The sequence below is a fragment of the Dryobates pubescens genome, chromosome 22 (assembly GCF_014839835.1).
Source record: "Dryobates pubescens isolate bDryPub1 chromosome 22, bDryPub1.pri, whole genome shotgun sequence".
NCBI lineage: Eukaryota > Metazoa > Chordata > Aves > Piciformes > Picidae > Dryobates > Dryobates pubescens.
The window spans coordinates 9426256-9439545 of NC_071633.1; the positions used below are offsets into that span (position 1 = coordinate 9426256).

Sequence of the window (13290 nt, forward strand, 5' to 3'; positions counted from 1 at the left end):
GCATAAATAAATAATTTATAAAAGAAAAGGCAAAATGATGGCAAGATCCAGCTCTCCACAAAAGCATTTTCTTGTTTCAGGAGAAATGATCAAACACAGCATGGGCTTTTTTCAAAGCTGTTCATTCTATTAGTATGGAAGGAAAAGAAAGAAATCCAACAAAATACCTTTAAAGGGTCCAATTATCACATTTTTTCCCCAAATGATCTTATAACCCAGATTTCACATCACTCTCATTACTAACAGCTTTTGTACAAACCAGCCAAAGGAAACAAGCTTTCATAAGAACTGTGATGATTACCTGTTGGACAAGAGCACATTTTTTTGTTTCAGAAATATCTTTGTTTCTCTTTCAATAAACTACATTTAGCCAGCACAGCAACCTTCGTGTTTTATGCGCTTCTAAACCTAACAAAATCATGAAATAAATTAAGGTAGTCTTCCTTTAATACTTCATACAAGTACTTTTTTTCTTTCTCTCTATTATTCCCTTTGCCAAACTATGTAGAGTACTATTTAGAACCAGCTATCACATAGTCTGTTAAGCCTCCCTAGGCATGACCTTACTTTCCAGAATGTATCAGGATTTAAGAACATAGAGTCCTGCAAGTCTGAACCCTAAATTAGGCTTCAGGATTTGCTGATTGTTGATTAAAACTTTCACTGAGTTCAAAGGGTATGTGATGAATTATAAAGAACCAATCCCTCAGGACAGATTTTGAAAATAAAAATAAAAAACCCACCCACCATAAAATAAAGATGAAAAATGTCTCAAACAACTACTGCAAGAATACTGGCTCCCACCCTCTGTTAATAGGAATCAGCATAGTCTTGGAGTTCCACTGATTGGCTTTCAACAAGGACTGGGTCTGCAGGATGAAATCTTCTGCAACCGCTTTCTCTGTCATTCACTGGCGCCTGAGCTGCAGCTGTATAGCTAAGAGGCAAAGCAGTGAGCCAGATTCTCCAACTACTTATTGTTTTTAAATTGGTTTATCTGTACTGACTTCAGTGGATTTGCTCTTGAACTACATTAGCCTATTAAACAGGAGGACAATTGTGTCCATTGATTTCAACAGGAATTTTGTCTGGACACATGGCATGACAGCACAATGCAGGATCTAGTCCTTTGGACTATGTTTTCTGGTTTAGTTTCTCATCCCAAAGATGCCTTGACTCCTGCACTTCTTGTTTCTTAAGCTGACTTTGGTATAACTGTGAGATTAACAAGTGCAGTTAATGTATTTGTAGTAAGCAAAGTGTTTGAAAGCTATGTTCCTCTGAAGTTTCAGACACCTAAGTGTAGATTTGCTTGGGTTCTCATTTCATCTCCTGTAAAGAAACCCATGAAGTAGAATCTGAGAGTCAGTGAGTCATTATCAGGCATCAGTGATACATCTACCAGAGACTCTCCCTTTCAGATTTCTCCCCAAATTAGAAAACCTGTCTGAGTTGAACGCTGGAAAAAGGAGTGGTTACTTTCTCAGATCTGTCCCACAGATTTTGTCACACAAAACATGAGCAATAGCTCTTTTTACCAGGACACTTCAGGGTAACATCAGCTAAAACACATCAAAAAAGACAGTTACAGTGTGAAGCACAAAGGCAAAGTTAATTAGAGAGAAGGAAAAGCGGATTAAATGAGAAAAGACCAAGTCCAACTGAAAGAAAAATGATGAAGAGAGTAACATGAAGAGTTTGGATGGGTGAGACTCTAATAAGGAGACTGACTGACACAAAGGATTTATTTGATGGGGTATTTTTTTTTTGAATGCTTATGAGAAAGCCAACACTGTAATCAGACTAAATTAGCATGCACAAGGCTGAAAAAGAATATTTAGTCACCTAACATGAATCTGAAAGTAATAAACAGTGACAATTCATCATTCAGTGCCAAGAATGATTTAAATCTCTATACCAGTGAGGGGACCATCAAAAATGGGAAAAATAATAATTCTGGAGATCACATTGAGTGATAAACACATTCCAAAAATAATAATGCTTCATATATTTTCAATGTCAGAGTCTGGCCACTTCACAATCAAAATGAGATATTCTAAGCCACAGCTCAATCTGGGAAAGCACTGCTGCTTTTTTCTGGTTGAAGCGTTGTCAAGGACAATGTGCGTGTATATTTTGTCAAGCAAAGAGAGACACACATGCCTGCTCAAACAGAAACTCTAGGGGTATTTATCAAGAAACCCTTCAGTCAATGTCACAACACTACCAAGAGCTGGTTAACACCTCTCTTACCTGCACAACAACCACCTGAATGGACACATGATCTGGGAGTCTGATTGGTGCTCGAAAATACTGTGACAATGCAACCAGAAGATGAAGTATTGCTACGAGACTTTTAGCATGAACAGCTGAAATAGATATTAAAAGCACAAATTATGAACTGCAAAGTAACTAGGGCACATATTTTTCCTTTTTAAGATGTAGGGATTACAAGACTCTTACGTTCGAGGCACCTCACCTCTACCAGCCTCCTCCTGCTCGACAGGTAACACAGATGCAGCCCAGTCAGTAATATGCATCAGCATCAAACTGTTATGTTTTGCAACATGTCTAGTTGACACAGGCTTGTGTAGATGGAAATCTAAAGCTAATCCAAAAGCCAGGTTTCGTGTACAGCAGTTTTTAAGTGCTGCCTCTGCATTCTCCTTGCTTTTCCTTTATTCCTTTATTTCAGTGAGGATTTATGGGCTATCAGAAAGATATTTTTGTACTCATAACATGCACTTACTCATTTTTACGTGTCATGATGTCTGCAACATGACAAACGAGCCTATTTTGGCAGAAGACTTAAGCAATAAGTTACTAAACTCAATGACTCAAACATTCCTCATGAAGTTGTTATAGTTCTTGTTATTGAAGCATTTTCACAGCAGGTTTCATATGGATAGTTAACACTAACACAACTTACAAGATATCAAAAGCCATACTGTAGGAAATCCTTAATCAAGTATTAAGCCATTGGCATGGATGTGAATAATTTCTAGTTCTTACTACAGCCTCTCTTCTTCTATTTTGATTTTGTATGTATGGTCTTCCTCTTTAGTATTCCCAAATGACACTTGATAGCTACAGTACAGTGCACTCACTGGGCTTTTTTGTACTTGAACTACTATCTTACTTCACCAGTAAAACAGGATCAGATTCACTATAATATTCTTCTTCATGCACTGTGCTGGGGTGTCCATGGTCACAGATGAGGTGCTTTAGCAGATCACTAAAAAGATGTCTGTCCACCGACCATCCATGCATGCTACAGCAGGCTCCAGCTGCTGCTGCCTATCTCTACCTTAGCTCTAAAACACATGTAAAACATTAAATTAAAACTACAAGTTAAATTGTCAGGCCTCTCCCAACACCCTGCCTGAAGCTGCTTAACAGAGAGTGGGAAAAAAATTGGGGGAAGCTGAAGACAGATTGAGAACATAAAACTCAGTGGGACCACACAAAGTGGAAAGTCAGAGGTACCTAATGCTCACTATCCCTCCCTTGAATTATTTCTCTACCTTTATTTGTTGTGAATGGAGCAGGATACAAAACAACTCAGCTCAACACACGCATAGAAGACAGGGAAACTACTATGTACTGATCAAGGTATTAACCAGTGTGAAATGATTCTGATACCAAACTTAACACAGATTAAGAAGCTTAAGTTTCTAAAACAGATGATGACCTGCTCAGGAAGGCAACAGGAAGGGTGCACTCCTAATTTTGATTGAAGTTCTGTGACAAGCAGAGATATTCTTCTTATCTATGTTGTAAATTTTATACAAAGAAAGAGTCCTAGGACCTAACTCTTGTTCTGCCTATCCTCTACATTTATGCAGGTACTTGCCTGTTTCAACAAATCAATTTAGTAACAGAAAACTTAAGCTGGTCTGCATATAGATTTAAGAGCAGAAATACCATACATTGACAGACTAAGAAAACAGTTTATTTAAATTGGAGGTTGAGCACCAGTAAAGAGGGTAGTGTGCACCACCTCTGGAAGTGCCCTGCAGAGCAGCTCCTGCCATAAATACCAGGTTTCAACCTTTCCTTATCATTGGATAGTTCAGAATTCCAGACAGCAGCTATAAACTCACGTCTGTCAACAAATGAGAACAGCATAGAAAACACAACTTACAGTCAACATTCCATTTAATGCTTCTTGGAGGGAGTTTAAGGGTTTCATTGATCTTTTCAAGCACTGTCTGTAGCTTCTGTTTCTGAGCAATCTCAGACTGAGTAACTTCAGCAACATTCAGCTTCTCACTTTCAAGCTTCTCTGAAGTGATATTGAATAGTAATAAAAAAAAAGACAAAAACCACTGTCACCTCCATGAAAAATACAAAGATACTCCACAAACTCAGATTTACATACAAGATATATTATGCTTCCTAGTTTTAAAATGATCTCATTTTCGTTCCAGAACCATTTTCCCTCACATTTCTGAACTCCTGAAGACACTTCACATTTGCCCTTTATCTACCCACTGACAAGGGAAAGCCAAGTATTAATGAAAGCCACGCTAATGGGTAGCAAATATTTGCTTCAACTTCCTTAAGGGAACACCAGACTCAGAGGTAAGGCCCATTTCTTCTCTTGCTACTGGATAAAGGGTATTCTGCATGCAAGTGGCTTGCAAAGCACACCATCAAACCTAGGAAACACATACCAACTTCCAAGAAAATTTGTTTCATCAGTTTCAGTCTCCCAGACCCTCTCTCAGACTCAGGAGATTAAAAAACTTGACTTGGCCCATTTGTGATAAAAGTGAAGTGACACCATATTCATAGAGGTGAAGGATGCACCCAAGAAATGCAAACAAGTATTTCTAAAGGCATGAAAGTAACTAAAACCACAGCCCTTTCTGCACTCAAAATTTGCAGTAGATTTTAAAATACTCAATGCACTGGCTTGTTAACCATTAGTACAGATAGCTATGTACATGCATACACAGCTGAGCATTTACCATCTAAGAAGAAACTTTAGCAGTAAAAGCCCTGGGATAACCACAACAGAAACAAAATGCTTAGTCACCCATCAATTTACTTTTATGAAAGTATTAACATTTCCTATTTAGCAAGAGCTGGTATTGTTCTGAGCTGATATTGTTCTCATCAAAGCTAGGCTGAGTATCTTCTCAAAGAGAGTGAACCTGAGCTATCAGCCTGTAAATCCTGCATGACAGGCTGCTGTCTCCATGGGTTTCTCATGCCTCCACAGACATCAGTCTGTACATAGTCTCAGAACAAGACCAAAGTCTTTCGTTAGCATAGATCTAATTCACATGGAATTAAGGGTAGTGGAAAATCACTGAAATCATTAAGTGCTGGATCAGCATACACATATTTAGAGTCAAGCTGTATCTGGTACACGTTTTTGGGGGTTTGGATGAAGTCACCGGAGGTCTGCCCATGAGAATCAAATTGCTCAGTCTGGGGCATGTTCAGTCCATCAAAACATATTCAATAGCTTAACCATTCATAAAAGTGAACAGTCTGTGTAGTCTTTATTAGAAGTGCTCACAAGATATTTCAAGATTTATTTAAGATACTGAAAAGAAATTTACTGGGGACTTTATGAGCTGTACTAACTATGAAAATGGCTTCCAAGCCAACAGTTAAAAAAGCACATGCTAGCTCTGCACTAGCAGTTTCTTTCTCTACCTGTTTCTCAGCTGAAGCTCAATTTGCAGTCCACTGGGTACCATTACCTCAGTAACATTAAAAGCCAGACATCAAATCAGAAAGAAATTCCGACCTTCCAGAGGAACTTCTTGATGTGAATAAACTACAGCATGGAACCAGTAGAGATTAAAAACATCCACCGTTGTACTGAAAACACCCTTGCCTTTAAACTTACTTTCCACTTGTAACACAGTTAGGTTTGTACAGCACATATGCAGATACTAAGATTAACTGCAGTGAATACCATTGCCAAGACAAGACCTCTCTAACACCCCAGGTAGGCTTTATGCTGTTCTCATCAACTACAGAGCACAACACGTTGCACTGTGGCTGTAAGGATTGTGCATACAGACTAGAACTCAAGGGTCTCATAATACAATGCTATTTTTACATCACTTAGTGGCATAAATGTAAGATGATAACAAGGCTCCTAAAGCAGGAACAAGTGATCCACTTACTGAAAAAGTGACCCAACAGCATGTACATGTATTTTTCTTACCAAATAATTTCTGCAATACTTGTCCATCATACAGGTCTTCAGCCAAGTCTTTCACAATAATCCTCTCTCCCACCAACACATCGTTAATCCAGTCAATTAATACCTATATGGGAAACACAAATTTGGCAGTATTATGCACTATTCATTTGCAATTTAAAACACATGTCATTTTGTACAACGACGAAAACATTTTGCAGAAAGAACAGCAAAGCTGCAATGACTCAAAATACAACCAGTCTGAAATATCATAAGAAAATACAAGAAATTAAGGACTCTTCTAAGGTGGCTGTGACAATGCACCACAAGGTTCAGACAAATATTGGACGCAGTGAGTGAAATCTGTCCCTTGCTTTCAGCAGTAGTTTTTTTTACTTTTAGCTTTTTTTGCTTTTAGCAGAAAATGCAGATGAAACTTCCTGCTAAAATTTTAACCCAAGAATCACAAAGACTACTAGGGAAGTCAGTAGCATATTAAAATGGGTGGTGGGATGGGCCTAAGATTCTGGACTCAGAATTTGAATACAAATTCTTAAGTCTTTGTGTGCCATCTCTAGAGAAACAATTGACCTACCCATTTCACTAGGATGTACAAACCATGTAGTTTCATTTAATTAATATCTAACCAGTGCTTTGAAGTGTTCAAATGTAAGAGAGGCAGAGATAGCATTAAAAAATAGTTCACTTTCTTGAAAGTGTTTACAAGGTTTTCATTACCTTCATTAGTTCTTGTAATTTTGGGTCATTTCTTGAATTTGGATCAACCATTGTTCGGACTTCATTTTCCTCTGGAAGGTTTAAAGGAAAGATATTAGAAACTATTACAGGCATGACACTTTATTTTACATCAAGCTTTTATGTTGAGATGTAAAATTGTTGTGAATTACCTAGCATAGTGTCCTCGGGGTCTAGTTCGAATGGAATTGGACTGAGAGGTAAGTTAATGGCATTTATTCCTTCTTCCTGTAATTCAGATACTAGGAAATAAAAAAGAAGAGCTTGGTCAAATTTCAATCCAATTTTACTTACTATTTCACCATTGCTAAAAGTAGTATTAATTGTCTTAATTTCTTTATAAGAACACGACTCTATTAGGTAAGCCACTAGGTGTAATTACAGCAATAAAATACAGCTAACAAAAATGAGAGGCCCAGCCAAACCTTTGCTTGTATGGGTAGGTTTTTCATGGATAATGCTACAAGAATCAATGCAATTTCCTCAAATCTTTTGCAGGATAAAGCCCATTGTCCTCAAGTTTTAAAATGCTCACTTGCATTTTAATGATCCTGACATTCTAACACTAATGAGACATTTTATTTGAGGGAAATTACTATTGCTCTCAGCTATGTAGCTCTTGTCTTGGAGCTGCTTCAAGTTTAGTTACTTGAGAAGAACTGGGTATGTCTATATATGCACACTGGAGCTTCCAGACTGGTAAGACTATCTAGGACTGAAGATGCAGCAGCACATGGCTACCTTTATTGTTCAGGTCAGACACCATCTAGAGCAGACTGTGGGGTGCTTCTAGCCTGTGCTCCTAGCCTTACTTTAGCAGAAACCACAGCATCAGGACACATGTAAGACAATGAAGCCTCAATAGTAGCACCTTAGTGAGGAGTCCACACACAGGTTAAGAAAGAACTTGGACACAAGAATGGCTAAGTAATCCAAGATCTCATAGGTTGGAGATGTCCACAGCTGTCTGGAAATACAGACAAGTTCTTACTTAGCCAAAGTCCCCTAATGCTGCAAAAATAATTGTCCTTGTAACACATGCTCTGAGAACACTGTAACCAAGAGAGACAGAGATGAAGTATACAAGCAGTTCTGCCTCTAGTTTTGTACTTTTCAGGATCTGTACCTGCTACAGTTCAGAGCAACTTCATTCATTTACTAGAACTGGGTTTTAGCACAACTGTTCTAGTCAAGAGTTTAACTTAAATAACTAAATTCAACCATCCTACACATGTATATATGATTGACGTGCAGATGCAGATTCACTCGCTAATGCTTCAGGTTTACTATCTCAAACTTTCCTCACACAAACAATTTAGGTTTGCAGAAAACAGAAAAAAAAGACAGACAGAAAGCAGCAATAGAGATCCTGTGGTTTATTCCTGGTCCTGTGACTGATTGCAAGTTAAGTTTTGGAAAATAGCTTTACCTGCCTGTATTAACTTCCTGCGTGCAGTTAAGTGCAGCTAAGTTTCACATGAACACTGTGATAGCCAGTCGGTGTGATAACAGTACTTGAAACTCCCCAAGTATGTTCCGTGCTTTGTGAAATGTTTTGTGCTCTGCCAGAAGAAATACCTGTGCATTTTTCAAGAGTCTGCATAGCTGTGTTCAGGCATCTATGAAAGATTCATGGCAACAATGGCTGTTAGAATGCTTCTTAAACGGTACAGAAGAATTTTTTAAAAATGCACTGTGTTCAATACTAAACACTCATTCACTTCATGCACTCAACTCTGCTTGTCTAGCTGTGCATTACAAACACTGAGCAGCTCCGAAGAGTCATATAACAACACTGACAGGAATAGTTCCCTCGATTGTTGTATATCCTCTAAAACTGATAGCTGAGAGCAATGGACCAAATTAAACCCTCATGTAACTCCACTGAGTTCTGAGGAGTCATAGCGAGGATGAATTTGGTCTAGCATGAATAATCTCATGCAATCTCAGGAACTGTTTAAACTTCATGGCAATTTTCTGAACTGCTATTACTCCTCAGAGAAAATCATTGTTGGTTTTATTAACCTCTGATTTTTTTTTTTAAATTTCATTTTGGTTCAAAATGGTTAAGGTCATAAAAACATCAGTGGATAGAAAAATTCCACATGGAGGTCCTTCTGTTCTGAAATGTCTAGTTTACAGAGGACTTAGCACAAAGGTTCATAGGCAGAAAACATTCTATTCATATAGTAAATAGGAACATAGTGAATAAATTCTGTTCATGTAAATGTGCTCCACTGAGCTCTCCTATCCCAAAAGGCTTGATGCTTTGCTTGGGCAAAACATACTGGAGATCATTTTCCTAGTGAAGGACAGTGGAGAAAGCTTTGGACTCTTTCCTCCAGAAAACAGAACTCTCTGACACTTCTGCAGGGAGACTGAGTGGAACTATCAAGGTTGAATGTTTTGCAAGGCATTCTTTACAAGGCCCACTGAACCCTTCCACATTCATTCAACGCACAACTATTACATTCTACTATTAATAACACGACCTTCATCATCTTATCAGAGTTTCTGGAAAGAAGAGAAAGCAAACAAAGCCTGCCATGTCTTTGCATGGAAAGGGAGCATAAAATACAAATAACATAATAACATGCATGAGAAGCTAATACATTGATGTGTTCTAGAACACATCACAAGTGTTTATTGTACAGCAGAGGATAAGTCTTGCTTTGCTGTATACAGATATACACAAGAACATAGTGGTGGTTTTGTTCCCCCAGGCAGTTCACCCAGATCCACACATTTCTCACACCTGGCCAAGCCACATACAGAACCTACCCAACACACCTCTGGATGATTCAAACATCCCAGACAAATCCAGTCTGCCAGAGAGGACATATCCTCCTCAGCCACTGCATTCTGCAGTGCACAATCCATGCCCAAGGTTGGTGTAAGTCCCCTAATAAAGACTCCTCCTGCCCTGCTGTTTCCAAGCAGAAAATGTGATGGAGAAACTCTGATCCTAATGGCATCTTTTCCTCTTTCCCAATACTGAAAAGATTAACTACATAAATAATGCTACAAAAAGGAGCAGATAAGAACACATGCATTATATCAAGTTGTACATAAAGACAGAGAAAATAGATTATGTAGTATAGCCTCACTTTCTAAGAATTTCCATCAAAAATGTTCTGTGACAAAACACTGTTACACACTTAGGTGGTTATAGAGGAACCACAAAAATGTGATTTGAGGTTAAGAGTTTGCATATAACAGTTTCAGCAGAGGACTCCATTTTTTCAGCTGCTTTTAATTCATTTGACGTAATTAACTTTCTTACATTTACCTCAGTAGTTTAGTACTTTAATACTAAGCAAAGCACATAGGTTTGGGACAACTCTTTGCAGCAGGTGGAATTAGAATAAAATACTCTAAGTTCTGGAAGTGCTTTGAGAAATGACTCTGCTCATCAGGATGAAATCCATTTGTTCTTACAGTTTAAAGACCCAGGAAGGAAAGAGGGGACATAGCTGCAGGAGTTCATCTATACCAGTCCAGTTGCCAGTTGCCAGATCAGTGCACTGGGACCTGTGACAGTTCCACTGAAGGAAGATATCAACAGACTTGCTTGGTTGACACTGGGCATGCTTGGCCACTGGACTACCCCAGCAATCAGAGCTAAGAGCACCTTTCTGTTCTCACCCTCAGCTGCAGCTCAGATACAGCCAGTGCATCGGCTACCACGGGGCTTGTTCTCATCATGCTTATATTGGTATGATCGAAGACTTTATCCTTTCAGATGCGAGAGGAAAATCTTCATGGTTATTTTAAAGTCACCATGCTGAGGCAAACTGGGGGTTGAATGTACTTTCAGAGCAGGTTCCTTAAAAGCAATACTTACACATAGGCCAGACAAATCTCTGAGGACTGGCAATGTGAAAGTCCCAGTTTTACTTCTGGATAAGCAATGGACACTTCTCAGATTTCTGATTCAGCTGCACAAGGCAAATTTGTTATGATGCAATCAAGCAGAGCTCCACTGCTATCAGCTGTTAACAGACTTCCTCCTCTCATGCCAGCACCAAATTTGGCCCCAGAGATGGGGAGCCCACAAGCTTGTATCAACAGCTACTTTAAGCTGGACAGAGTTCATACTGATTTAGATGCTCTAGGATTACAAGGTCATAAACCTATGCTATCAAATCCACGCGGGTGCTCTGAGCCAGACTTTGCCCTTTGATGCATGCATCCAACTGCCGTGGAAACCGTTGGACGCCGAGCACATCTGAAAGTGGAGTACTGCCCATACGGTTTAAATTGGCTTAATTCCTCCAGTGCATGCAGCCTGTTGCTCCACATTGTATTTATTAGACAGTTTCATTTGGGTTTTTTTACTTGTTTATTTTGTGCATTGAAGGCTTTTTGCTGCCCTGTTTAGTATTCAGGGCTTAATGTTATTCTTATTTAAATAAAGTACATGTTATTATTTAACTGAGCTCAGAAATGCCACATCACCCAACACAGTCTCTGTGGTTTAGACATATTCTAGCATATCTATCCAAAGAATCATAAAATAAATACAGCAAGATGTAGTGTTAAATGGTCCAAGTGCCACAGCCATGTCTTTCCATATAATTGATTCCATACTTATAAAACTAAAATTACTCAAGTGCTACAACACTAATGGATCAATTCTGAAAATCTGTGATTAACTAGAACCAAACCCTAATGTTGCAGGAGCACAATGACACAACGTTTCTAACCCAAATCTTTCAAAATACATGCACATACACCTTCATAAATACATGCACACCCACTTCTGCAGTTCTTTAAATGCCTTTCTTTAACATAAAAGTGTTCCGTTCGAGGTCTTTTCTGCCATTTTTAAGTTTGGAAATACTTTGTTTTGCTTGTTGGTTCCCCCCCCCCCCCCCGGAAGCTCAGATTTGTTGACATTTGTATGATTCCATAAGCTTTCTCTAGAAAGTGAGAGGACAAACTACCTGATACTTTAAATGACTATGACAGCAGCTTTGTGTGCCATGTCTCTATCTTAAGCTACTCTTTCCTGGAACAAGCACAATTTGGAAGGCTAGTTGCTGACATCACATAGCCAGAGTAACACTGGATTTTTCCATGTACACTCACATTCAAATATGCTACATATGCTTATATATGTAGCCAGAAATTACAGATGATTTTCAATAAGAAATGTCTTCATTACTCTTGTATAAGGCAAAGACCTTCATTCAATTATAGCTGAGCCAAATTTAGATGAATCGGCTTTGGTTCCATATTTTCTTTGCTGGGTGCAAATTTCTGACAAATGGTCATGACATTGATGATTCTGATAAATACTCATGGCTTGCTTTTGTACCCACTTGTGCACAAGAGCAGCTTTACTACTTCTACTGACAATAGTCTGCAATACAGCCGAGTGTAAATTACAGTATCCACACATACTGCAGCAGATTTATGCTGTTTCATGCCAGCTCACTGGCTCAGTGGGATTCCTATTCCCCCTCAAATACTCCAGTTTTATACCACAATACAATTCCAGTGGAGTAATTTTTAATTTGTATTGGCAAATGTGAGAAGAGGTCCAAATTATCCAGGATGGTCAGAGGATGAGAGAAAACCAAAAGAATTTTCCAAAAGTCCTAGTTTAAGCTTTTACAGAATTACACTATTTAGTCAAGCAAACTTACACAATTGATTTCTGGGCTATCCATCCAAAATATTTTCTAATGCTTGTGTGTGTGCATCTTACAAGTCCACAATGGGAAAAGAAAATATTAATCTAAAATGGTACTGCCTAATTTTCTTGAATACATAATTCATCCAATATGGATTCTGGCAGCTGAGCTTTAACTCTGAAACAAAAGAAATCCACACAAAAGACAATAAATCTGCATTACACATGGTACTAAAATGATCCAATGGATTTATAGATGTTTACAAGTTTGCAGAGTGTGACACAGCGTCCACCAGAAATTTGATATTCACAGCACAAAACATCATAAACATATGTCTGCAACTACAAAGGGGCCTTTTTATGTGGGGATCATTGTTAAAATTGTCTTCAGAACATAAACCTTAAGTTGCAAATGCTACTCCCCATTCTCCAAGACATAACAAATGGGGAAAGAAAAGCAGAGATATGTTTGTAATTGAAAATGTTTCTCAGGAAATGATCTGCACAGGAACATCATTCTCATTCCATTAACTGCTGACTCCAAGCCAACCATTTGTAAAAGTAAATAAATATGCAAACTGGCTGACAACAATATGCCTGCCTTTAATGTTACTACATTAGTACCCAGTCTCCAATAAAGAATCTATTTTCTTTTCTCATTTCTCCATTAAACCAAACATACACACAAAGAGAATGGGAGAAATGCTGTTCACAAAATAAAGAAACAAAT

General features: G+C 38.4%; 1 protein-coding gene across 1 annotated transcript in view; it reads right to left on the reverse strand.

Annotated features, from left to right (window-relative positions):
- PARVA (parvin alpha) overlaps window positions 1-13290 on the reverse strand; it is a 55611-nt gene that overhangs the window by 12054 nt on the left and 30267 nt on the right. Inside the window, exons 2-6 of the mRNA XM_009896505.2 lie at window positions 7075-7164; window positions 6905-6975; window positions 6191-6293; window positions 4145-4285; window positions 2254-2369 (exon numbers count right to left, since the gene is read on the reverse strand). Of these exons, the coding sequence (XP_009894807.1) occupies window positions 2254-2369; window positions 4145-4285; window positions 6191-6293; window positions 6905-6975; window positions 7075-7164 (521 nt within the window). The remainder of the gene's footprint in view (window positions 1-2253; window positions 2370-4144; window positions 4286-6190; window positions 6294-6904; window positions 6976-7074; window positions 7165-13290) is intronic.